Consider the following 22,759-nt stretch of genomic DNA (forward strand, 5'->3'; position numbering starts at 1 on the left):
GCGTGTGAGCCTGTAGCGCGTGTGAGCCTGTAGCGCGTGTGAGCCTGTAGCGCGTGTGAGCCTGTAGCGCGTGTGAGCCTGTAGCGCGTGTGAGCCTGTAGCGCGTGTGAGCCTGTAGCGTGTGTGAGCCTGTAGCGTGTGTGAGCCTGAGCCTGTAGCGCGTGAGCGTGAGCCTGTAGCGCGTGAGCGTGAGCCTGTAGCGCGTGAGCGTGAGCCTGTAGCGCGTGAGCGTGAGCCTGTAGCGCGTGAGCGTGAGCCTGTAGCGCGTGAGCGTGAGCCTGTAGCGCGTGAGCGTGAGCCTGTAGCGCGTGAGCGTGAGCCTGTAGCGCGTGAGCGTGAGCCTGTAGCGCGTGAGCGTGAGCCTGTAGCGCGTGAGCGTGAGCCTGTAGCGCGTGAGCGTGAGCCTGTAGCGCGTGAGCGTGAGCCTGTAGCGCGTGAGCGTGAGCCTGTAGCGCGTGTGAGCCTGTAGCGCGTGTGAGCCTGTAGCGCGTGTGAGCCTGTAGCGCGCGTGAGCCTGTAGCGCGCGTGAGCCTGTAGCGCGTGAGCCTGTAGCGCGTGAGCCTGTAGCGCGTGAGCCTGTGCCTGTAGCGTGTGAGCCTGTAGCGTGTGAGCCTGTAGCGTGTGAGCCTGTAGCGTGTGAGCCTGTAGCGTGTGAGCCTGTAGCGTGTGAGCCTGAGAGCCTGTAGCGTGTGAGCGTGAGCCTGTAGCGTGTGAGCGTGAGCCTGTAGCGTGTGAGCCTGTAGCGTGTGAGCCTGTAGCGTGTGAGCCTGTAGCGTGTGTGAGCCTGTAGCGCGTGTGAGCCTGTAGCGTGTGAGCCTGTAGCGTGTGAGCCTGTAGCGCGTGTGAGCCTGTAGCGCGTGTGAGCCTGTAGCGCGTGTGAGCCTGTAGCGCGTGTGAGCCTGTAGCGCGTGTGAGCCTGTAGCGCGTGTGAGCCTGTAGCGCGTGTGAGCCTGTAGCGCGTGTGAGCCTGTAGCGCGTGTGAGCCTGTAGCGCGTGTGAGCCTGTAGCGCGTGTGAGCCTGTAGCGCGTGAGCGTGAGCCTCTAGCGCGTGAGCGTGAGCCTGTAGCGCGTGAGCGTGAGCCTCTAGCGCGTGAGCGTGAGCCTGTAGCGCGTGAGCGTGAGCCTGTAGCGCGTGTGAGCCTGTAGCGCGTGTGAGCCTGTAGCGCGTGAGCCTGTAGCGCGTGTGAGCCTGTAGCGCGTGTGAGCCTGTAGCGCGTGTGAGCCTGTAGCGCGTCTGAGCCTGTAGCGCGTCTGAGCCTGTAGCGTGTGAGAGCTTGTAGCGTGTGTGAGCCTGTAGCGTGTGTGAGCCTGTAGCCTGTAGCGTGTGTGAGCCTGTAGCGCGTGAGCGTGAGCCTCTAGCGCGTGAGCGTGAGCCTGTAGCGCGTGAGCGTGAGCCTGTAGCGCGTGAGCGTGAGCCTGTAGCGCGTGAGCGTGAGCCTGTAGCGCGTGAGCGTGAGCCTGTAGCGCGTGTGAGCCTGTAGCGCGTGTGAGCCTGTAGCGCGTGAGCCTGTAGCGCGTGAGCCTGTAGCGCGTCTGAGCCTGTAGCGCGTCTGAGCCTGTAGCGCGTCTGAGCCTGTAGCGTGTGAGAGCTTGTAGCGTGTGTGAGCCTGTAGCGTGTGTGAGCCTGTAGCCTGTAGCGTGTGTGAGCCTGTAGCGTGTGTGAGCCTGTAGCGTGTGTGAGCCTGTAGCGCGTGAGCGTGAGCCTGTAGCGCGTGAGCGTGAGCCTCTAGCGCGTGAGCGTGAGCCTCTAGCGCGTGAGCGTGAGCCTGTAGCGCGTGAGCGTGAGCCTGTAGCGCGTGTGAGCCTGTAGCGCGTGTGAGCCTGTAGCGCGTGTGAGCCTGTAGCGCGTGTGAGCCTGTAGCGCGTCTGAGCCTGTAGCGCGTCTGAGCCTGTAGCGCGTCTGAGCCTGTAGCGTGTGAGAGCTTGTAGCGTGTGTGAGCCTGTAGCGTGTGAGAGCCTGTAGCGCGTGTGAGCCTGTAGCGCGTCTGAGCCTGTAGCGCGTCTGAGCCTGTAGCGTGTGAGCCTGTAGCGTGTGTGAGCCTGTAGCGCGTGTGAGCCTGTAGCGCGTGTGAGCCTGTAGCGCGTGTGAGCCTGTAGCGCGTGTGAGCCTGTAGCGCGTGTGAGCCTGTAGCGCGTGTGAGCCTGTAGCGCGTGTGAGCCTGTAGCGCGTGTGAGCCTGTAGCGCGTGTGAGCCTGTAGCGTGTGTGTGCCTGTAGCGCGCGTGAGCCTGTAGCGCGCGTGAGCCTGTAGCGCGTGAGCCTGTAGCGTGTGAGCCTGTAGCGCGTGTGAGCCTGTAGCGCGTGTGAGCCTGTAGCGCGTGTGAGCCTGTAGCGCGTGTGAGCCTGTAGCGCGTGTGAGCCTGTAGCGCGTGAGCGTGAGCCTGTAGCGCGTGTGCGTGAGCCTGTAGCGCGTGTGAGCCTGTAGCGTGTGAGCCTGTAGCGTGTGAGAGCCTGTAGCGCGTGAGCGTGAGCCTGTAGCGCGTGAGCGTGAGCCTGTAGCGTGTGAGCCTGTAGCGCGTGTGAGCCTGTAGCGTGTGTGTGAGCCTGTAGCGCGTGTGAGCCTGTAGCGCGTGTGAGCCTGTAGCGCGTGTGAGCCTGTAGCGCGTGTGAGCCTGTAGCGCGTGTGAGCCTGTAGCGCGTGAGCCTGTAGCGCGTGTGAGCCTGTAGCGCGTGTGAGCCTGTAGCGTGTGTGTGAGCCTGTAGCGTGTGTGTGAGCCTGTAGCGTGTGTGAGCCTGTGTGAGCGTGAGCCTGTAGCGTGTGTGAGCCTGTAGCGTGTGTGAGCCTGTAGCGTGTGTGAGCCTGTAGCGTGTGTGAGCCTGTAGCGTGTGTGAGCCTGTAGCGTGTGTGTGAGCCTGTAGCGTGTGTGAGCCTGTAGCGTGTGTGAGCCTGTAGCGTGTGTGAGCCTGTAGCGCGTGTGAGCCTGTAGCGCGTGTGAGCCTGTAGCGCGTGTGAGCCTGTAGCGTGTGTGTGAGCCTGTAGCGTGTGTGAGCCTGTAGCGTGAGCCTGTAGCGTGTGTGAGCCTGTAGCGTGTGAGCCTGTAGCGTGTGTGTGAGCCTGTAGCGTGTGTGAGCCTGTAGCGTGTGTGAGCCTGTAGCGTGTGTGTGAGCCTGTAGCGTGTGTGAGCCTGTAGCGTGTGAGCCTGTAGCGTGTGTGAGCCTGTAGCGTGTGTGAGCCTGTAGCGTGTGTGAGCCTGTAGCGCGTGTGAGCCTGTAGCGCGTGTGAGCCTGTAGCGCGTGTGAGCCTGTAGCGCGTGTGAGCCTGTAGCGTGTGTGTGAGCCTGTAGCGTGTGTGAGCCTGTAGCGCGCGTGAGCCTGTAGCGCGTGAGCCTGTAGCGCGTGAGCCTGTAGCGTGTGAGCCTGTAGCGTGTGTGTGAGCCTGTAGCGTGTGTGTGAGCCTGTAGCGTGTGTGTGAGCCTGTAGCGCGTGTGTGAGCCTGTAGCGTGTGAGCCTGTAGCGTGTGAGCCTGTAGCGTGTGAGCGTGAGCCTGTAGCGTGTGTGAGCCTGTAGCGCGTGTGAGCCTGTAGCGCGTGTGAGCCTGTAGCGCGTGTGAGCCTGTAGCGCGTGTGAGCCTGTAGCGCGTGTGAGCCTGTAGCGCGTGTGAGCCTGTAGCGCGTGTGAGCCTGTAGCGCGTGTGAGCCTGTAGCGCGTGTGAGCCTGTAGCGTGTGTGAGCCTGTAGCGTGTGTGTGAGCCTGTAGCGTGTGTGAGCCTGTAGCGTGTGTGAGCCTGTAGAGTGTGTGAGCCTGTAGCCTGTAGCGTGTGTGAGCCTGTAGCCTGTAGCGCGTGTGAGCCTGTAGCGTGTGTGAGCCTGTAGCGCGTGTGAGCCTGTAGCGCGTGAGAGTGAGCCTGTAGCGCGTGAGCGTGAGCCTGTAGCGCGTGAGCGTGAGCCTGTAGCGCGTGTGAGCCTGTAGCGCGTGTGAGCCTGTAGCGCGTGTGAGCCTGTAGCGCGTGTGAGCCTGTAGCGTGTGAGCGTGAGCCTGTAGCGTGTGAGCCTGTAGCGTGTGAGCCTGTAGCGTGTGAGCCTGTAGCGTGTGAGCCTGTAGCGTGTGAGCCTGTAGCGTGTGAGCGTGAGCCTGTAGCGTGTGAGCGTGAGCCTGTAGCGTGTGAGCCTGTAGCGTGTGAGCGTGAGCCTGTAGCGTGTGAGCCTGTAGCGTGTGAGCGTGAGCCTGTAGCGTGTGAGCCTGTAGCGTGTGAGCGTGAGCCTGTAGCGTGTGAGCCTGTAGCGTGTGAGCGTGAGCCTGTAGCGTGTGAGCCTGTAGCGTGTGAGCCTGTAGCGTGTGAGCCTGTAGCGTGTGAGCGTGAGCCTGTAGCGTGTGAGCCTGTAGCGTGTGAGCCTGTAGCGTGTGAGCCTGTAGCGTGTGAGCCTGTAGCGTGTGAGCCTGTAGCGTGTGAGCCTGTAGCGTGTGAGCCTGTAGCGTGTGAGCCTGTAGCGTGTGAGCCTGTAGCGCGTGTGAGCCTGTAGCGCGTGTGAGCCTGTAGCGCGTGTGAGCCTGTAGCGCGTGTGAGCCTGTAGCGCGTGTGAGCCTGTAGCGCGTGTGAGCCTGTAGCGCGTGTGAGCCTGTAGCGCGTGTGAGCCTGTAGCGCGTGTGAGCCTGTAGCCTGTAGCGTGTGTGAGCCTGTAGCGTGTGTGAGCCTGTAGCGCGTGAGCGTGAGCCTGTAGCGCGTGAGCGTGAGCCTGTAGCGCGTGAGCGTGAGCCTGTAGCTCGTGAGCGTGAGCCTGTAGCGCGTGAGCGTGAGCCTGTAGCGCGTGAGCGTGAGCCTGTAGCGCGTGAGCGTGAGCCTGTAGCGCGTGAGCGTGAGCCTGTAGCGCGTGAGCGTGAGCCTGTAGCGCGTGAGCGTGAGCCTGTAGCGCGTGAGCGTGAGCCTGTAGCGCGTGAGCGTGAGCCTGTAGCGCGTGTGAGCCTGTAGCGCGTGTGAGCCTGTAGCGCGTGTGAGCCTGTAGCGCGTGTGAGCCTGTAGCGCGTGTGAGCCTGTAGCGCGTGAGCCTGTAGCGCGTGAGCCTGTAGCGCGTGAGCCTGTGCCTGTAGCGTGTGAGCCTGTAGCGTGTGAGCCTGTAGCGTGTGAGCCTGTAGCGTGTGAGCCTGTAGCGTGTGAGCCTGTAGCGTGTGAGCCTGTAGCGTGTGAGCCTGAGAGCCTGTAGCGTGTGAGCGTGAGCCTGTAGCGTGTGAGCGTGAGCCTGTAGCGTGTGAGCCTGTAGCGTGTGAGCCTGTAGCGTGTGAGCCTGTAGCGTGTGTGAGCCTGTAGCGCGTGTGAGCCTGTAGCGTGTGAGCCTGTAGCGTGTGAGCCTGTAGCGCGTGTGAGCCTGTAGCGCGTGTGAGCCTGTAGCGCGTGTGAGCCTGTAGCGCGTGTGAGCCTGTAGCGCGTGTGAGCCTGTAGCGCGTGTGAGCCTGTAGCGCGTGTGAGCCTGTAGCGCGTGAGCGTGAGCCTCTAGCGCGTGAGCGTGAGCCTGTAGCGCGTGAGCGTGAGCCTCTAGCGCGTGAGCGTGAGCCTGTAGCGCGTGAGCGTGAGCCTGTAGCGCGTGTGAGCCTGTAGCGCGTGTGAGCCTGTAGCGCGTGAGCCTGTAGCGCGTGTGAGCCTGTAGCGCGTGTGAGCCTGTAGCGCGTGTGAGCCTGTAGCGCGTCTGAGCCTGTAGCGCGTCTGAGCCTGTAGCGTGTGAGAGCTTGTAGCGTGTGTGAGCCTGTAGCGTGTGTGAGCCTGTAGCCTGTAGCGTGTGTGAGCCTGTAGCGTGTGTGAGCCTGTAGCGCGTGAGCGTGAGCCTCTAGCGCGTGAGCGTGAGCCTGTAGCGCGTGAGCGTGAGCCTGTAGCGCGTGAGCGTGAGCCTGTAGCGCGTGAGCGTGAGCCTGTAGCGCGTGAGCGTGAGCCTGTAGCGCGTGTGAGCCTGTAGCGCGTGTGAGCCTGTAGCGCGTGAGCCTGTAGCGCGTGTGAGCCTGTAGCGCGTCTGAGCCTGTAGCGCGTCTGAGCCTGTAGCGCGTCTGAGCCTGTAGCGTGTGAGAGCTTGTAGCGTGTGTGAGCCTGTAGCGTGTGTGAGCCTGTAGCCTGTAGCGTGTGTGAGCCTGTAGCGTGTGTGAGCCTGTAGCGCGTGAGCGTGAGCCTGTAGCGCGTGAGCGTGAGCCTCTAGCGCGTGAGCGTGAGCCTGTAGCGCGTGAGCGTGAGCCTGTAGCGCGTGTGAGCCTGTAGCGCGTGTGAGCCTGTAGCGCGTGTGAGCCTGTAGCGCGTGTGAGCCTGTAGCGCGTCTGAGCCTGTAGCGCGTCTGAGCCTGTAGCGCGTCTGAGCCTGTAGCGTGTGAGAGCTTGTAGCGTGTGTGAGCCTGTAGCGTGTGAGAGCCTGTAGCGCGTGTGAGCCTGTAGCGCGTCTGAGCCTGTAGCGCGTCTGAGCCTGTAGCGTGTGAGCCTGTAGCGTGTGTGAGCCTGTAGCGCGTGTGAGCCTGTAGCGCGTGTGAGCCTGTAGCGCGTGTGAGCCTGTAGCGCGTGTGAGCCTGTAGCGCGTGTGAGCCTGTAGCGCGTGTGAGCCTGTAGCGCGTGTGAGCCTGTAGCGCGTGTGAGCCTGTAGCGCGTGTGAGCCTGTAGCGCGTGTGAGCCTGTAGCGCGTGTGAGCCTGTAGCGTGTGTGTGAGCCTGTAGCGTGTGTGTGAGCCTGTAGCGTGTGTGAGCCTGTAGCGCGCGTGAGCCTGTAGCGCGCGTGAGCCTGTAGCGCGTGAGCCTGTAGCGCGTGAGCCTGTAGCGTGTGAGCCTGTAGCGCGTGTGAGCCTGTAGCGCGTGTGAGCCTGTAGCGCGTGTGAGCCTGTAGCGCGTGTGAGCCTGTAGCGCGTGTGAGCCTGTAGCGCGTGAGCGTGAGCCTGTAGCGCGTGTGCGTGAGCCTGTAGCGCGTGTGAGCCTGTAGCGTGTGAGCCTGTAGCGTGTGAGAGCCTGTAGCGCGTGAGCGTGAGCCTGTAGCGCGTGAGCGTGAGCCTGTAGCGTGTGAGCCTGTAGCGCGTGTGAGCCTGTAGCGTGTGTGTGAGCCTGTAGCGCGTGTGAGCCTGTAGCGCGTGTGAGCCTGTAGCGCGTGTGAGCCTGTAGCGCGTGTGAGCCTGTAGCGCGTGTGAGCCTGTAGCGCGTGTGAGCCTGTAGCGCGTGAGCCTGTAGCGCGTGTGAGCCTGTAGCGCGTGTGAGCCTGTAGCGTGTGTGTGAGCCTGTAGCGTGTGTGTGAGCCTGTAGCGTGTGTGAGCCTGTGTGAGCGTGAGCCTGTAGCGTGTGTGAGCCTGTAGCGTGTGAGCCTGTAGCGTGTGTGAGCCTGTAGCGTGTGTGAGCCTGTAGCGTGTGTGAGCCTGTAGCGTGTGTGAGCCTGTAGCGTGTGTGAGCCTGTAGCGTGTGTGAGCCTGTAGCGCGTGTGAGCCTGTAGCGCGTGTGAGCCTGTAGCGCGTGTGAGCCTGTAGCGTGTGTGTGAGCCTGTAGCGTGTGTGAGCCTGTAGCGCGCGTGAGCCTGTAGCGCGTGAGCCTGTAGCGCGTGAGCCTGTAGCGCGTGAGCCTGTAGCGTGAGAGAGCCTGTAGCGTGTGAGCCTGTAGCGTGTGTGAGCCTGTAGCGCGTGTGAGCCTGTAGCGTGTGAGCCTGTAGCGTGTGTGTGAGCCTGTAGCGTGTGTGAGCCTGTAGCGTGTGAGCCTGTAGCGTGTGAGCGTGAGCCTGTAGCGTGTGTGAGCCTGTAGCGCGTGAGCGTGAGCCTGTAGCGCGTGAGCCTGTAGCGCGTGAGCGTGAGCCTGTAGCGCGTGAGCCTGTAGCGCGTGAGCGTGAGCCTGTAGCGTGTGTGAGCCTGTAGCGCGTGAGCGTGAGCCTGTAGCGCGCGTGAGCGTGAGCCTGTAGCGCGTGAGCCTGTAGCGTGTGTGAGCCTGTAGCGTGTGTGAGCCTGTAGCGCGTGTGAGCCTGTAGCGCGTGTGAGCCTGTAGCGCGTGTGAGCCTGTAGCGTGTGTGAGCCTGTAGCGCGTGTGAGAGCCTGTAGCGTGTGAGCCTGTAGCGTGTGAGCCTGTAGCGCGTGTGAGAGCCTGTAGCGTGTGAGCCTGTAGCGTGTGAGCGTGAGCCTGTAGCGTGTGAGCGTGAGCCTGTAGCGTGTGAGCGTGAGCCTGTAGCGTGTGAGCGTGAGCCTGTAGCATGTGTGAGCCTGTAGCGTGTGAGCCTGTAGCGCGTGAGCGTGAGCCTGTAGCGCGTGTGAGCCTGTAGCGCGTGTGAGCCTGTAGCGTGTGAGCGTGAGCCTGTAGCGCGTGAGCGTGAGCCTGTAGCGCGTGAGCGTGAGCCTGTAGCATGTGTGAGCCTGTAGCGTGTGAGCGTGAGCCTGTAGCGTGTGAGCCTGTAGCGTGTGAGCGTGAGCCTGTAGCGCGTGTGAGCCTGTAGCGTGTGACACGGGGAAAGGGAGCGGGAATCCAGTTTAACATGGATTTGCCTTTTGGATATCTGACCCTGAACTGCTTTGCAGACAGTGCTTTGGGGACGGGCTGCACTGGGCCGGCTGCATGATCATCTCTCTGTTGGGGCAGCAGCGGCGCTTTGACATCCTGGACTTCAGCTACCACCTGCTCAAGGTCCAGAAGCACGATGGCAAGGACGAGGTCATCAAGAGTGTGGTGAGTTCACTGACTCTGGGATTCTTTACTCGTATTGAGCAGATGATCAGAAAAAGATCTTATGTTTTCATGGATTCAAACACAGGAGAATTCGCAGCACAAATCGTGAATAATTTGAAAACTGCTACGTTTCGAGTCCAAAATTCATGGTTGTCAATTGTACTGGAAAAAAAAACTTCAAACGTCTTCATTTGGGTTGTGGGAAAATGTACTTGAATATTTCGTATATTATACAGTAACTCACATCCTAAATATCACTCATCTGATTATTCGAATGTCTGTTTTTTTCTTTTTAAGCCTCTCAAGAAAATGGTCGACAGGATCCGCAAATTCCAGGTGATTAACGATGAAATATTTGCAGTTTTGAACAAATACCTGAAGTCTGGAGACGGAGAGCACATGCCAGTGGAACATGTGCGCTGTTTCCAACCTCCCATCCACCAGTCGCTGGCCAGCAGCTGAAGTACTACTACAAATACTATAATACTGTGGACCAGTGGTGCTTCCAGACACATTGCCATAGTTACCACACATATTCCTATATCTGCTAATGCAGGACCATTGAATTTAAGTAAAAGAAGTTGGTCAATTTTTTTATTGTTAATGAATTTTTGTATTCACTTGTGCCTTATCATAAATTAATACATTTTGGTAAACTATTTTATACTTTGAGATCTGAAAGAAATTTGGGGAATTAGTTTTAGCAGATAAATATTTAAGGGCTGCAGTGGTGGGTCATTATAACGGGTGCTAGTATTTTAAGAAAAGGTTTAAAAGTCCATTTTGTATTTTGCATGCCAAACAAGAGAAATGAGAACTTTATACTCCAGCATTTATTCACTGTGCCTTGTGTTTTCGAATGTTTAAATTCAATAAATATGCAACAAATCTGGTGGTTGGTTTTGATTTAAACTAGAAAAACCTTTGAGTCAAAGATAATGAAGTATCAAGACATTTATTTCCGTCGATCAGCCATAACTGCATATGTCAGGCGGTCATAAACATTTAAGGGCAATAACCCTTCTGACCAGTGGTACCAACACGGCTGCTGCTTGTGGGGGAAGAACTTTCCATTTAATCAGTTTAATTGACCAGTTTCAGCTTTGTAATATTTCTGTGCTTGTGTTGGACCCGTTTCCTGCGATTCTAGAATCAGCTCAAAACCAATTATTCTGATTGGGAAATATCTACTTTGAGAACAATGTTTAAATTCTGGCTTATCTGTGACGTTGGCATCACTCGTGTTAAAAATCAGTATACAAAGTGAATTAGTGCATTGATTATGCTTTTACTCAAATGAAAACATGTCTTTAAAAAATATTTACAGGCTACAGAGGAATGAAAGTGTTAATAAGGCAAATTAAAACATACAATACAATTCACTGGTCTTTCTGAACCTCTGTGTTGTAGGTGATTGTCTTAATGATCCTGTCTTGGTGCTGTTTAAGTCACCAATAAACACCTTAAGAGGAAATAATTGCTCCGTTTCTTCTGGAGACACTATCAAAAGGCAAGCCGACTTCTCTATCCGTGTCTTCTGATTCGTTGTGCAGAAGTTCATAGGTACTGTGAGACACCATGCCGTTAGTGCTCGGAAAAGCCTTCTCCTCCTTTCTTATTGTAACGGCTAAAGTTGACCAGCTAACGTTAACGTCTTTGAATGCGTGCAATAAGAAGATACCAACAATAATTGTAAGGAAGCCACTCAATGTCCCAATAATATCATCTGTGCCCATGTGTTCCCACTCCTTGAACAAAATGGCAGAACAGGTGAGCACTGAGGTGGTGAAGAACACGTAGTAGATGGGCGTCACGATGGAGGTGTTGAAAATGTCCAGCGCCTTGTTTAAATAGTTGATCTGAGTGCTAACGCAAGCGATGAGTGACAGCAGCAGGAGCCAAGCCAGTGGGATTCCGACCACGTTTACCCCCGCGATGGCTTCCTTGATGGCGATGCCCAGCCCTTTGACGCAGGACACGGACAGGGCGCCGATGACGGAGCAGATGGTGATGTAGACCAGGATGTTGGTCTGGCCGTGACGCGGGCCCACCATGAAAATGAAGACCAGAGCCACAATGATGACCAGAGTTGCAAAGGATAAAAAACCTGTGGGAAAGGGGAAGGTTTTAGATCATTCAAAATAAAGATTAACTTATTGACATATCTCATGTGGAGCTCACATCTCGTGCAAGTGTCCAGAGGAGACATGATGGCACAGGAGACACAATGTCTCATGTTCAATGTAAATGATGTGTTACATCTAGAGTTTTGAATGTTCTGGACACCATTGCCCCTCTGAAGTCTAAAATGGTTGAAAATAAGCAGAAAAAGGCCATGAGACATGATGATGGTCAGGGCACAGAAGGGCGTGTCCATCAAAGCTCCAGGTTCAAAACCATTTACAGAGAGAAGCTGAACATGTGGAACTACGGAAGGATATTTTTCTGAAATAATTGGAAGCTGCAGTAACAACTGGCGTGTCCTGTTGCCACAGTAACAGATTAACAAACCCTCCAGCTCAGCTGCCGTTGGAACTCATGTCCACATCAAGTGTAATGAGTTTGCATTATTCTTTAATGACAAAGTTCAGGGCATTTAAGACAGGAAGTTCTTTGTTGTAATTGGTAACCGTCTGACCACATCACATTAGTCCTGACTAGAACCAGGAAGTACCATCACATTAGTCCTGTTCTCAGGTCCCTGCACTGGCTCCTGTGGCTCAGAGAAGAGACTTTAAAGCAGCTCTGCTTGTGTACAAGTCTCTCCATGGCCTAGCACCAAAGTACATCTCAGACATGTTAGTTCCATATGAACCATCTCAGACTCTGAGGACCTCAGGGACCAGCCTCTTGCTGGTGCCAGAGTCAGGACTAAACATGGAGCGGCCTCCTGCTGGTGCCAGAGTCAGGACTAAACAGGGACCGGCCTCCTGCTGGTGCCCAGAGTCAGGACTAAACATGGACCGGCCTCCTGCTGGTGCCCAGAGTCAGGACTAAACATGGAGCGGCCTCCTGCTGGTGCCAGAGTCAGGACTAAACATGGAGCGGCCTCCTGCTGGTGCCAGAGTCAGGACTAAACATGGAGCGGCCTCCTGCTGGTGCCAGAGTCAGGACTAAACATGGACCGGCCTCCTGCTGGTGCCTGGTACATTCTTCCTGAAGATGTGAGACAGGTTCTACTCTGACAATGTTCAAATCTAAGATAAAAACACTTTTGTTTATCTGTGCATAATTATGACAAAGGAATTTATTTTCACTCTTCTCTTTTAAGTCTTAAACAGTTTTGTGATTTCCGTCATGTCTTTGTGTTGTTAATGCATTTTTCCTGTTGTGAAACACATTAAATTGCCTTGTGTAAGAATTGTATTCTACAAATAAACTTGCCTCTTTTTATGACTCTAAAATCACAAACAGGTCAGAGCACGTGTCCAACAAGGTGAAGGTTGATTATCTGGACCTCCTCAGATTGTGACGCGGTGCATGAACGCGGTGCATGAACGCGGTGCATGAACGCGGTGCATGAACGCGGTGCATGAACGCGGTGCATGAACGCGGTGCATGAACGCGGTGCATGAACGTGGCTGAGGGTGAATCATGACCTCAGTGTGGAGCTGTGTAAAAGTCTAATGTAGGTGTGGTGGTGCACCTGGGTTGACCAGCTTGTAGCTCATCTCCTCCAGGCTGTTGATCTCCTCCTCCTTCGGGGCGTGGATGACCATGGTGGTGGAGCCCAGGATGGAGAGCAGACAGCCCAGCTTCCCGTGCAGGTTCAACCGCTCTGACAGAAAGTAGGAGGACAGCACAGCGCTGCAACCAGAAATGTACCCTCACTTTACAGCGGAAAACACGGCTCAAAAGTGAATATGCAGAAGTAGGAGTTACATTTACAAATTACATTTTTAAATAAACTGCACAATATCAAATACACAATAATAATAATAATAATAATTAAAACCGCAAGCGGCAATGATCGGCCCTCGCCACGCCGCCGCCGCTACGCCGCGCCCCAATTGTCCTTTTATTACGCCTACTGCTGAATCTGTGACGCTGTCACATCTTCTCCCCTTTGTTTTACCATCAAAAAGACATTTTATTTTGAATTCTTGGCAAAATGTGCAGCTTTGCCGCTCAGACACCGTGACTCTTTGAATAAAAATGTGGATAACTTTTGATGGTCCTGAAGATGAGTCTCACCAAATTTCAGGTTAATAGGGCTAACGCCCTAAGAGGAGTTTGTGAAAGTCTAAAGTGTAAACATGTTCTGGCAATTTCCCCATTGGAATAACATGGGAGGTTTCAGTCATCACTACGGCAACGCCATAACAATTATGACATGGGTCTCATTGACTTTTTTTATGCTAAAATTGAGTTGTGTGTCAAATTTGATATAATTTCGCAAAACTAAACATTTAACCTCCATATAAAATCTGTAGGGGGCGCTGTGGCGCCAAATGAATTTATTTCACTTCAAGTAGGTTTAGGGCAAAGAGTTTAACAACTGATTCTAATTTGACGCAATTCGGACTTTATCTGCGCAAACGGCAGAAATGTTAAATTTGGGAGATTTCTGAAATTCTAGCTACAGTTTGCGGCTTCGCCGCACAGAGACCGTGACAGGGTCAATGTCATTTGGATAACTTTTGATGTCCCACTCCTCAGCACCATTTTCACCAAATTTCAGCTTTTTAGGGCCAACGCCCTGGGAGGAGTTCGTAAAAGTACGACGTTTGGAAAAACTCCAAAGTCATGTTTAGCCATTTTTGAAGCAATATGGCCGACATTTGGTTGGGCGGACGGCGTTGCCGTAATAATATTTTTTACGTCTCTTGTCACCATCTACCTCTGCGCCAAATTTCATGATTCTACGATCAGATTTTTTTTGGGTCATTTCCCATCTCTCAATGCATTTTTGGTACATTTGGGGGCGCTGACGCGCACATTTTTTTTATTTTAGAAAAAGGGAAATAGCCAGAATGTAGAGAGGCACGATTTTTAGAGGTGTGAACATTTTTGTGACTTTTCGTCAATGTTCAAGAATAATATTCCGATGCGAAAACAATGTTTCCCATTTTTCAAATATCATAAACTATACATTTTCGGAAAGCGCTCGCGCTTTCCTACCTCATGGTGTGGGTCCCTGGTCACTGACGGGTACTTTCCTTAATTTTGAGTGGGCTCCGCCCACTTTGTGTTTTTGGCCCTCTAAACAGTAATAATGTTCAATTTTTGCATTACATGTTTATATGAACGGAACATGCAAGAGATGGGGAACGTATTCGTGAGCTACTTAGGGCAAACGAGCACTTTACATGCTCGTTTAGTGCAAACTTTTGCACGGGCTTTGCCCGTTTACAACGGTAATGTTCCATTTTCCTACTACTAATTAGTATGCACGGGGCGTGCATGAGTGAAGGAGTGCGTTAGTGAGTGTTTGGAAGTGGGCGAGCGCCTTGCGCTCGATTTCGTGCGCACTACGTGCGCACTTTCGCAGCCGTGCTTTGCACGGCCTTACAAGATTAATAGGCCTCTCGCAGCTTGTGGCGCTCGGGCCTAATAATAAAACAAATACAATACAATTTAAAGTGTAAAAAAATACTATACACTTTTGGCTACTTAATGGTATCTTACTGCCACATTAGTTGGTCATTTTATATTTAGTCTTCAATTAATAATTGAATAAATAGTTGACTTCAGAGAATAATGTAAGACTACGATCATCGCTGAGCTCTGATGTGGTTTAGCCTTCAGCCGTGGGTCTGAAAACTCCCTCCCCACTTTAGAATCTTAGTTTACCTGACCAGCACGCTGAGGGCCCCTAGTGGAGTGACCAGAGTTGCTGGGGCAAATGCATAAGCTGCAAAATTGGCGGCCTCCCCGGCGCCCACTGTGGATGTAGACACACAGTAAACATTAGAAACAGCAGAGATGTGGTGTGACGCAGGATTACACACACCCAGTCATTTGCAAGTAAAACTATGTCAAAGGTTCAATAGAGTCAACAGGACTCACTTGAGAGCAGCCCGGCCCACCACAGCCATTCTTTCAGATAGGCATGACCGCCCTGACCTGGGAAAGAAAAACATCTCTCACACTTTTTCAACATGACATAGTTATTACACAAGTAAAAACATGTTTAAACCGTTTAAATAGGTCAGAACTGTTTTTTTTATATAAATGATAAAAAGACAGGGACTGACCATGGTAAATTTCCGGGTTTCTCTCTTTTAATATAATTAATTTAATATAATGAGTTGTATACCGGACTTACACTGACACTCTCAGCGGTTTGTGCCTTGTTTATCTGTGATACAGTAAAGCCTGTGACCTGTGACCCTGGACTAAGCTCCTCGTCTGCACTACACCAGTAACAACCCGAACACAACGTAACAAAAGAGGTGGGCCATTAACAATAGTTTACAAAGTTCACCTGGCTCTGGAGGCTGACGGTGATGTCGGAGTCTATTGTCCTGAGGGATATTACTCACCTCAAACTGCCCTGACACACGATCAGCTGACCCTGCCTGACAAACCTTCAAACCTGAAACCGTTGACTGCAACTATAACATTAAATGTTTTTTCACAGCTGAACTTGAATTTCCTTCAGGATCAATAAAAGATGGATCTAATTTTGACATTCTTTTGTTATGGTTACAAACACATTGTTAATATTCACATTCAAACTATATTTTGCAATACTTGGGACAACAATGGTACAGGAAGTAGTTTGGTTATCTTATAATCAATGTTGGCAGTTTACAGGGTGACGGTGAAGGCGTGTCTGAAGTTTCACGTGCTCTAGTATCGAAGAAGCTTTACACAACAGAGTATGACACAATGTGACTGACTGAGCACAACATCATTAAGTCACTTTAAATCTAAATCACAATTTCAGAGTCATAATAATTAGGAGTTAAAGTTTACTTCTGCTGAACTGGTTTGCTAGCCTCTATTATTTACACCTCCCATGAAGCATTTCCAAAAGTTGATGTTGATCTCGATTAGCAAAACTTTGACTCCCACAATAAGACCCAAACATCATAATAACACAACATTATCATAGTGCTAGCTTTAAGACCTTGGCCGTCATGTGGGAAATGGAGTTAATGATTAGTGAAGTGTAACTAAACTGCTGCAGTGACAGGACAAGAACAAACAGTCACCCAGGTGAGCCAGAAAAGTGTGGATGTTTTGTCTGGGCGTGCGACTGTTCCACTGTCTGTAGTGTCACGTTACACAATAAGACAAGGAGTCTTATTTGAAGATTCATTTAAGCCCAAAATGATTCATGCCCCGGGACGGGAACCAAAACACGGTTGGTATGAACAGGAACAATAACTGAACAAAACCAGATCAGACCGATCGGATTATTATTTTGTGCATGAAAGGCACAAATGACAATAACATCTACATCAATAATCAGAGAGTGAGGAAAATAAAGTGATTCTAAATCAATGTGCAAAAACATAGAACTTCACGTTTGCTCTTTATTATTGACATGTGCATTTAAACCAAAGAGCTTTTTGGTTTAAATGCAAAAATAACCAAAGCAAATATTTCTGCACTCATTGTCCTGTTTCAAGCTATAAGACTAGTTGGATACAAATGCATTACTCTTATATAATTACTGTAGGTAAAGATAGCTTCCTGCTGCTGCCCTAATATTGAATTAAACTTGTTCTACACATAAAAGATACAAACCCCCTCTTCCTTAGTGCCACAGTTGCTGTTATAAAAAATACCTGCTCGCATGGAGCCTTTCCTCGCCAGCCGCAGCAGCCCTTTCTTCTTGAGGATGAAACTGCCCCCGATAAAGATACTGGAGCTGATGGCCAGGCCCAGGCCGATGTAGAAGTCGTACTTGCCCCGGTCCTGTCCCATGCTGAGAGTGTTGTTGGACTCAGTCACATTTACAGAGAGACACAGGGGCTGGAGCGGACCATAAGAACAGTTCTGCCTGGTCCAGACACCTAGAAGACACCACATGAATACATTAGATTTAGTATTATTGTCAATATTTAGTTGTCTTTCATTTCACATGGTGAAGTAAATGAAGATATATGTTTTTAACTTTGCAATATGTGGACCAGTTAACACCTTTGACATTTCCTCTTATTACAGTCGTGTATGAGAACGGTGCCGCGGCACAACCGTAAAAACATGACAAACTTCAGACATAAATCATATTCAATAATGTATTCTTTTAGTCAGTCACATTAATCATATGACCTAAAGTGTCCAGCATGTTCTATTCACCGAGTAGATTGAGTCTCAAAACATTACATTTTAAGATGAAATAATATAATTATAATATTATTGTAGATTCAGATCAAATCAGTAGAACACTGCATTATTAATACATTCAGATCATTGACAGTTATTTCATTACACTACTAGTAAAAATAAAGCTAATTTACCGACCGACAACTCAAACTTTGGCAGATTAAAAAACATGAATAATAATCTAATAAACGAACCATCTCCACAGTCGAGTCTGCACACCGGCGCCAGGGACAGATTCATAACTAATATAATGATATCATATAATAATCAGAAGTACGTGTGTCACGGAGGCTGGAGCCGGTGGAATGAGGCAGTTGCACTTTGACACTGTGTTTATGTAAATACCTTTATTTCCAGCCTAAAGAATCCAGGAAGTATCAGGCTAATGATAAACTGCTAACCTGGTTCAAGCAGCACAATATCCATTATTACCGTCTTCTCACAGTCTATATGATATTTACACTTGTAAACAGCGTATTTGGATTGATTTCGTGGCGTTTCTCTGATAACATGACGGGCATTTAAAACTGGACATGACAATGTCACGTCGTTAGCCACATTAGCTTAGCACGTTAGTTAGCTAGCGTTAAACAACAATTAGCTTAAATATGGAGGAAGAGGACGCGGTACCTGGTCCACGGAAAAGCCACTTATCCTGCGTTTACCGGGAGATGTCCATGAATCACACCGCCCGGTTACGAGTGTTGTAGCACCGAGTTATGACACTTGACGACAGCCGCACAGCGACGCTCCTTCTTCCGCTTCCTCTGCCGCCCTCTGCCGCCCTCTGCCTGGGCTGCTGACCCGAGTGACCGAGGCTCCTCTGCCTGGGCTGCTGACCCGAGTGACCGAGGCTCCTCTGCCTGGGCTGCTGACCCGAGCGCGAGTGTCCGAGCTGAGAAGTCCACTAAAGCACAAACACCAGCAGCTGCTCACGTCCTGGTCAGAAATGCACAGACCAAGTGACGAGGAGAAATTCATTTATTCATGAAGTTTTGGATTACAAATGTGCCACAGGCGCGAGCACAAGAGGGTCAGGCCCGGGGAGAGGGTCAGGCCCGGGGAGAGGGTCAAGCCCAGGGTCAGGCCCGGGGTCAGGCCCAGGGAGAGGGTCAGGCCAAGGGTCAGGCCCGGGGTCAGGCCCAGGGAGAGGGTCAGGCCAAGGGTCAGGCCCGGGGTCAGGCCCGGGGTCAGGCCTGGGGAGAGGGTCAAGCAGCTCCTAAACATTCCAGATAAGAATGTAGGCCTATATTCTATTAGTTTTTCAAAGTTAAACTAACATTACAGCAGTGACTGGAGGGGCCCTCAGAAGAATACTTCAGAAGAATACTTCAGAAGAATACCTCAGAAGAATACTTCAGAAGAATACTTCAGAAGAATACTTCAGAAGAATACTTCAGAAGAATACCTCAGAAGAATACTTCAGAAGAAGCAGAAATGTTCTGCCTTTGTGACTGGAAAATGACTGAATTCCCTTTGTTCTGATCGTTCTGAGAACATGCTCATTATTGTCTGGTTTATATGTAGGTTTAGGCCCATTACACAGAAGCCCTTTGTTTTGCTCGTTGCCATAGCAACGTAGGGTCCTGGTAATCTTGAACATATGCTAACATCAAGATCTGTTTGTGATTGGCTCAATATTACGGTTCAGATGTTAAAGTGTGTTCACAGCTTTTCATTTTGTTGTAGAGATACAGCAATGTTTTATTTATGACTCAATAGACCTAATTAGTGTAGGCTTGAATAGGCCAGGGTTAAATAATTGAAGTCTGAGGATATTTTCTCTTGTACATTCAGTAATAGTCATAGACAATTACAACATTCACACACTTGGTTTGAATACAGCTGTTTAGACATTTCATTTGTTCAAAAGTCTCAGTTTGTTACAGCTCAGTTCAGGCCTCGGCTGCAGCGTCATGGTTTCCATTTGACAAATGACTCTTGATAATCCTTAATAATTAACCAGCACAATAAATAAGTGAACATGTAGGTTAAATGATCCTAAGAAGTGTCAGGCGCGTTTATGTCAATAAACTGTAAAAGTTCCTTATTTACCTTGTTGAGCCATTTCAGTGAAACATACTTTATGTTCATTTGCATCTGCAGGTCTCTTGGGCCATATTTGACTAAAGGAAATATTATGCAGACAAAGTGAAGGGATCAGGTTATGATTGTTAAAGTGTTGTAGTCATCCTATAAAATAATACATGTTCTGTTCAGTAATGGAATTAAAAGTACTAATCAAAGATTGTATACGGATATTTAGGAATATATACTTCACAATTAGTGTTTACCATCTGAGAGTGACTTAATCTGCAAAATAAAGATGCTTTATACTTGACAATTAATATTACATCTTCTCTTTATGAAAATTGTCAGAAGTGATTAAAGTAAGACAATAATAGTGCTCAAAACTCTACTAAAATGTATTTTGAGTAGAAAGTAGAACAAGGCAAATCATTTGTGATAATCGCAGATAACCACAAGTGTTTTAGTTCAACAATCCTCTCAAACAGAAGAACAGATGAAATGACAGTGGTGGTGATACTGACATGTGCCTCTATCTTCTACTTGTTATGGGAGGAATGTGGTTTGGCACAGAATACATCATGACAGTGAATGTTTTAGTCCTTCTTCTTCCTCTGTAGTTTGGGCTTCCAGATCAGCTCTGCTTCTTGAGAGATGCGTAGTAAAACCACTCCAACGCACACTGTCGAAAAGCCACAAACCAGAGCTATACTGTCACTTAATGTCAACTCTGTCCACTCCTTAAAAAGTATAGCAGATGCCACAATAACAGTTGATGTAAAGGCCACGTAATAAATAGCTTCGAACATGTTAGAGTTGAACACCTCCAAGGCCTTATTGATATAATAAAACTGTGTGAGGATACTGACCGTCAGCGTAAGCAACAAGAAGAGAAAAACACAGAGTGCTCTCCCACTATAAGGGCCGTCACTAAACGCTTCTTGTGCGACCAAACCAAGTCCTTTGCTGCACGGGACAGTGAAGCTGCCAAACAAAGAGCAGATGGAGATGTAGACCATGATGTTGGAAGAGCCATGGACTGGAGAGATCCAAAAGATAAGGACCAATAAGGCCAGGACCACCAGCGAGGCAAAGAGGATGAATACTGTGGGAGGAATAATGATTCAATTAGGTTTTTTCTAATTAACTGTTAAGTTAATAATGCTTAGGTCAGATTCTGTCACCCAAAAGCTACAAACTAGAGTGAGATGTGAATAATTAACAGCCTCTTGAAAAGCTTGTAAAGCAGAATAAAGGTGTAGAGATGTCTGTAAACTGTGAATTGTAGGAGCTCAGTTAAAAGCAAAGGAGATAATAATGCCGGTAGTTGGTAAGGACAATTTAAATGAATTTAATTATTCTATTGATTAACCTCTATTTTACTGATGGAGGACGTCTTGTGTGATTGTGAATCATATTTATCTTGTTAAAATGCTGGATTCATAAAGATGGCATTGTGTAAAGTAGATCTTGTAAATGTTACAGTGAATAGGACTTTTACCTGGGTCAGATAATCGTTCCTCCAGCTCCAATCTTGACGTCACAGTTTCTGCTTTCGGGGTGTGAATGATCAGCACCACAGCCCCACTGCAACACAACACACAACCGAGCTTCCCCAAAATATTCAAATACTCCTTTAGGATCCAGGAAGCCAACACCGACCTGTAAAACCACAGTGAAGAAGAACGTTTCTATCCAGCTACATTCAGTTGGTATATTGAATATATATATATGATTTGGACCTACCCGAACAATACTCCAAGTGCTCCTAAAGGTGTAACGATGACTGCAGGTGCAACGTTGTACGCTACGAAGTTACCAATCTGACCAAGAATCACTGCAAGACATTATCATTATTTGTGGTTTTATGCTTAAATAACTTATCCATTGATATAGTAATACAGATATTTAGAGAAATGATCACTGAGTATTGCACAATGTTAAATAAGTTCATTGTTCTTGTCTAATTCTCCAACTGTTTCAAAACCAATTTAGAAATTTTGTAGCGGTAAACAAGGACATTTCCCAGACTAAATATTATGATTGTAATACACTGGGAAAGTAGAAACTGTACAGGGCTTGACATTTTTAAGAGCCATACTATAAGTCATTGCATATGTGCCTAATTCGAAGGAGGCTACGTGCAGATATGGGGTTTAAAGTTTACAGAAGATATTATGATATAGACTTTTAGACACTCAAAATAGGTATTATTTTGTTGGCGATAGTGCTAGAGTTTTATCAATCTGAAACACATAAATAAAAATGCTCATGTTGGATTATTTCTGTAGAGTCAGAGGCCACAGATGGTTCTGTTGAAGGATGCAGAAATAAGAGCTGGAGATTTATGGATGCAGCCTAATGAAATAGGAAATGAAAAGGTGCTGATGATACAGAGGCACATGAGTTACTATAGCGATAGCTGCAGGAAACTCTAAAAAAAGAAAATACTGTATGTTAAAATTGGTGATAATGTCATACTAGATTATACTACAAGTGCCAGTTTTCCTAGTTTTTTACATTTCAACATTGACTATTGTGTTTTAGACCCAAGAATTAGCATTTTAACAATAGTTTTGCCCCTCATCAGTATTGACCATGTGTGACGTCATCCGAAGCCCACAACAACATGTGTAATACCACATTGAACCGGCAGATGTCGCTGACTCACTGGCCAGCGTGCCGCTCCACCACACCGCGTCCCGGAAGTACGAGGCTCCTGCAGACAACAACAACAACAACAACAACATCAACACTTTAAACATGTCCAACTTGAATCCCAGCGCGTGTTCGTACATTAGAGCCGGATAAATGTTTGAATACCTTTTTCACGAGAACGTAAAATCCCCCTTTTCTGAAGCACAAAAGTCGAACCATTGATGAAACTTGAAACTATTGTTATTATTATCCCAACTACCGGAACAGACACGTGGTCCATCTCCGAGTCACGCATTTCCCTGCTTCTTTCTACAGTCACAGTCTCATGGACACAGTCCCATGTGTCCCATGGAGACACGGTCACAGTCCTGAGTGGGAAGTGCGACACTGCGCATGCGTGACTGCAGACCTATTACACAATTATATATTGAATGTACTTTGTCACCCAACGACTTAACCATGTGCAATTACTGTCGCGATCACATGCAATGGTATTTATTTATTTATGTATTTATGTTTTTATGTATTTATTTATTTATTTATTTAATGTATTTATTTATTTATTTATTTATTTAATTAATTAATTAATTAATTAATTAATTAATTAATTAATTAATTAATTAATTAATTAATTAATTAATTAATTAATTAATTCATTAATTCATTAATTCATTAATTTATTTATTTATTTATGTATTTATTTATTTTTATCTTTATTATTTCCCCCTCCATCCCTTGTTGGGTTATGGGAGGTTTTGTCTAAAGGAGTTTTTGTTTATAAGAGATCCTCTATTGAGAGTGTTTTTTAAACTTCCTATAAATGATCTGTTCTTTTCCTCTGTATCTTCCTGCGTTGTATCAATGAAATTTCCCCATGTGTGGACTATAAAAGGAATATCTTATCTTATCTTATCTTATCTTAAAGTTGAGGTAGGCACCTTTACTTTCGTGAGGCCATTCTGGGTTTGCATGTTCTCCCTGAGCATGTGGATTATTCTTTATCCCCTAACAATACATTCATGTACAGTATTGGCCCCTGCATGACTAAAATTAAACCTTCTATGTATATACGCATTTACAACGATGCTGGAATACTAATAATACTCATACTAATAATAATAATGTGCCTAATGATGACAGAATTAATCACCAATGCATGGTCGGCCTGGCCTTGTTCACTTACACTCATCTTATTGTCATTTTCAAGGA

General features: G+C 49.1%; 3 protein-coding genes across 4 annotated transcripts in view; 1 reads left to right on the forward strand and 2 right to left on the reverse strand.

The window, feature by feature from the left end:
• cyfip1 (cytoplasmic FMR1 interacting protein 1) overlaps window positions 1-9,393 on the forward strand; it is a 70,359-nt gene extending 60,966 nt beyond the window's left edge. Inside the window, exons 29-30 of the mRNA XM_072437910.1 lie at window positions 8,437-8,584; window positions 8,882-9,393. Coding sequence (XP_072294011.1) covers window positions 8,437-8,584; window positions 8,882-9,046 — 313 coding nt within the window. The 3' untranslated portion in view covers window positions 9,047-9,393. The remainder of the gene's footprint in view (window positions 1-8,436; window positions 8,585-8,881) is intronic.
• A 457-nt stretch (window positions 9,394-9,850) lies between these two features.
• nipa2 (NIPA magnesium transporter 2) lies at window positions 9,851-17,080 on the reverse strand. The gene is made up of 6 exons (XM_072439371.1): window positions 17,059-17,080; window positions 16,324-16,551; window positions 14,594-14,650; window positions 14,378-14,468; window positions 12,231-12,391; window positions 9,851-10,691 (listed from the first exon to the last, which is right to left on the reverse strand). Exons 2-6 carry the CDS (start codon window positions 16,460-16,462, stop codon window positions 10,048-10,050), a joined length of 1,092 nt encoding a protein of 363 aa, XP_072295472.1. The 5' UTR covers window positions 16,463-16,551; window positions 17,059-17,080; the 3' UTR covers window positions 9,851-10,047.
• A 747-nt stretch (window positions 17,081-17,827) lies between these two features.
• nipa1 (NIPA magnesium transporter 1) lies at window positions 17,828-21,914 on the reverse strand. 2 transcript variants are annotated; one of them, XM_072439387.1, is made up of 5 exons: window positions 21,716-21,914; window positions 21,564-21,611; window positions 20,639-20,729; window positions 20,394-20,554; window positions 17,828-19,997 (listed from the first exon to the last, which is right to left on the reverse strand). In XM_072439387.1, the coding sequence occupies exons 1-5, from the start codon at window positions 21,843-21,845 to the stop codon at window positions 19,489-19,491; spliced, it is 939 nt and encodes a 312-aa protein (XP_072295488.1). In that variant the 5' UTR covers window positions 21,846-21,914; the 3' UTR covers window positions 17,828-19,488. The 2 variants fall into 2 exon arrangements, with proteins under 2 accessions (XP_072295488.1, XP_072295489.1); XM_072439388.1 differs by having other exon boundaries at window positions 21,533-21,611; window positions 21,716-21,857.
• Between the last annotated feature and the right edge of the window lie 845 nt (window positions 21,915-22,759).

Source organism: Eucyclogobius newberryi, unplaced genomic scaffold (genome assembly GCF_026437365.1).
Source record: "Eucyclogobius newberryi isolate DKJ021-1_F unplaced genomic scaffold, fEucNew1.0.hap1 SCAF_9, whole genome shotgun sequence".
NCBI lineage: Eukaryota > Metazoa > Chordata > Actinopteri > Gobiiformes > Gobiidae > Eucyclogobius > Eucyclogobius newberryi.

Coding starts and splice junctions, on each gene's coding strand:
- nipa2 (XM_072439371.1), bottom strand. CDS start 16,462: ATGGGACAGGACCGGGGCAAGTACGACTTCTACATCGGCCTGGGCCTG. Junction 14,651..16,323: donor GAAAGGCTCCATGCGAGCAG/GTATTTTTTATA, acceptor TTTCTTTCCCAG/GTCAGGGCGGTCATGCCTAT. Junction 12,392..14,377: donor GCCCTCAGCGTGCTGGTCAG/GTAAACTAAGAT, acceptor TTCTGGTTGCAG/CGCTGTGCTGTCCTCCTACT.
- nipa1 (XM_072439387.1), bottom strand. CDS start 21,845: ATGCGTGACTCGGAGATGGACCACGTGTCTGTTCCGGTAGTTGGGATA. Junction 20,730..21,563: donor GTGGAGCGGCACGCTGGCCA/GTGAGTCAGCGA, acceptor AATGTCTTGCAG/TGATTCTTGGTCAGATTGGT. Junction 20,555..20,638: donor GCACTTGGAGTATTGTTCGG/GTAGGTCCAAAT, acceptor GTGGTTTTACAG/GTCGGTGTTGGCTTCCTGGA.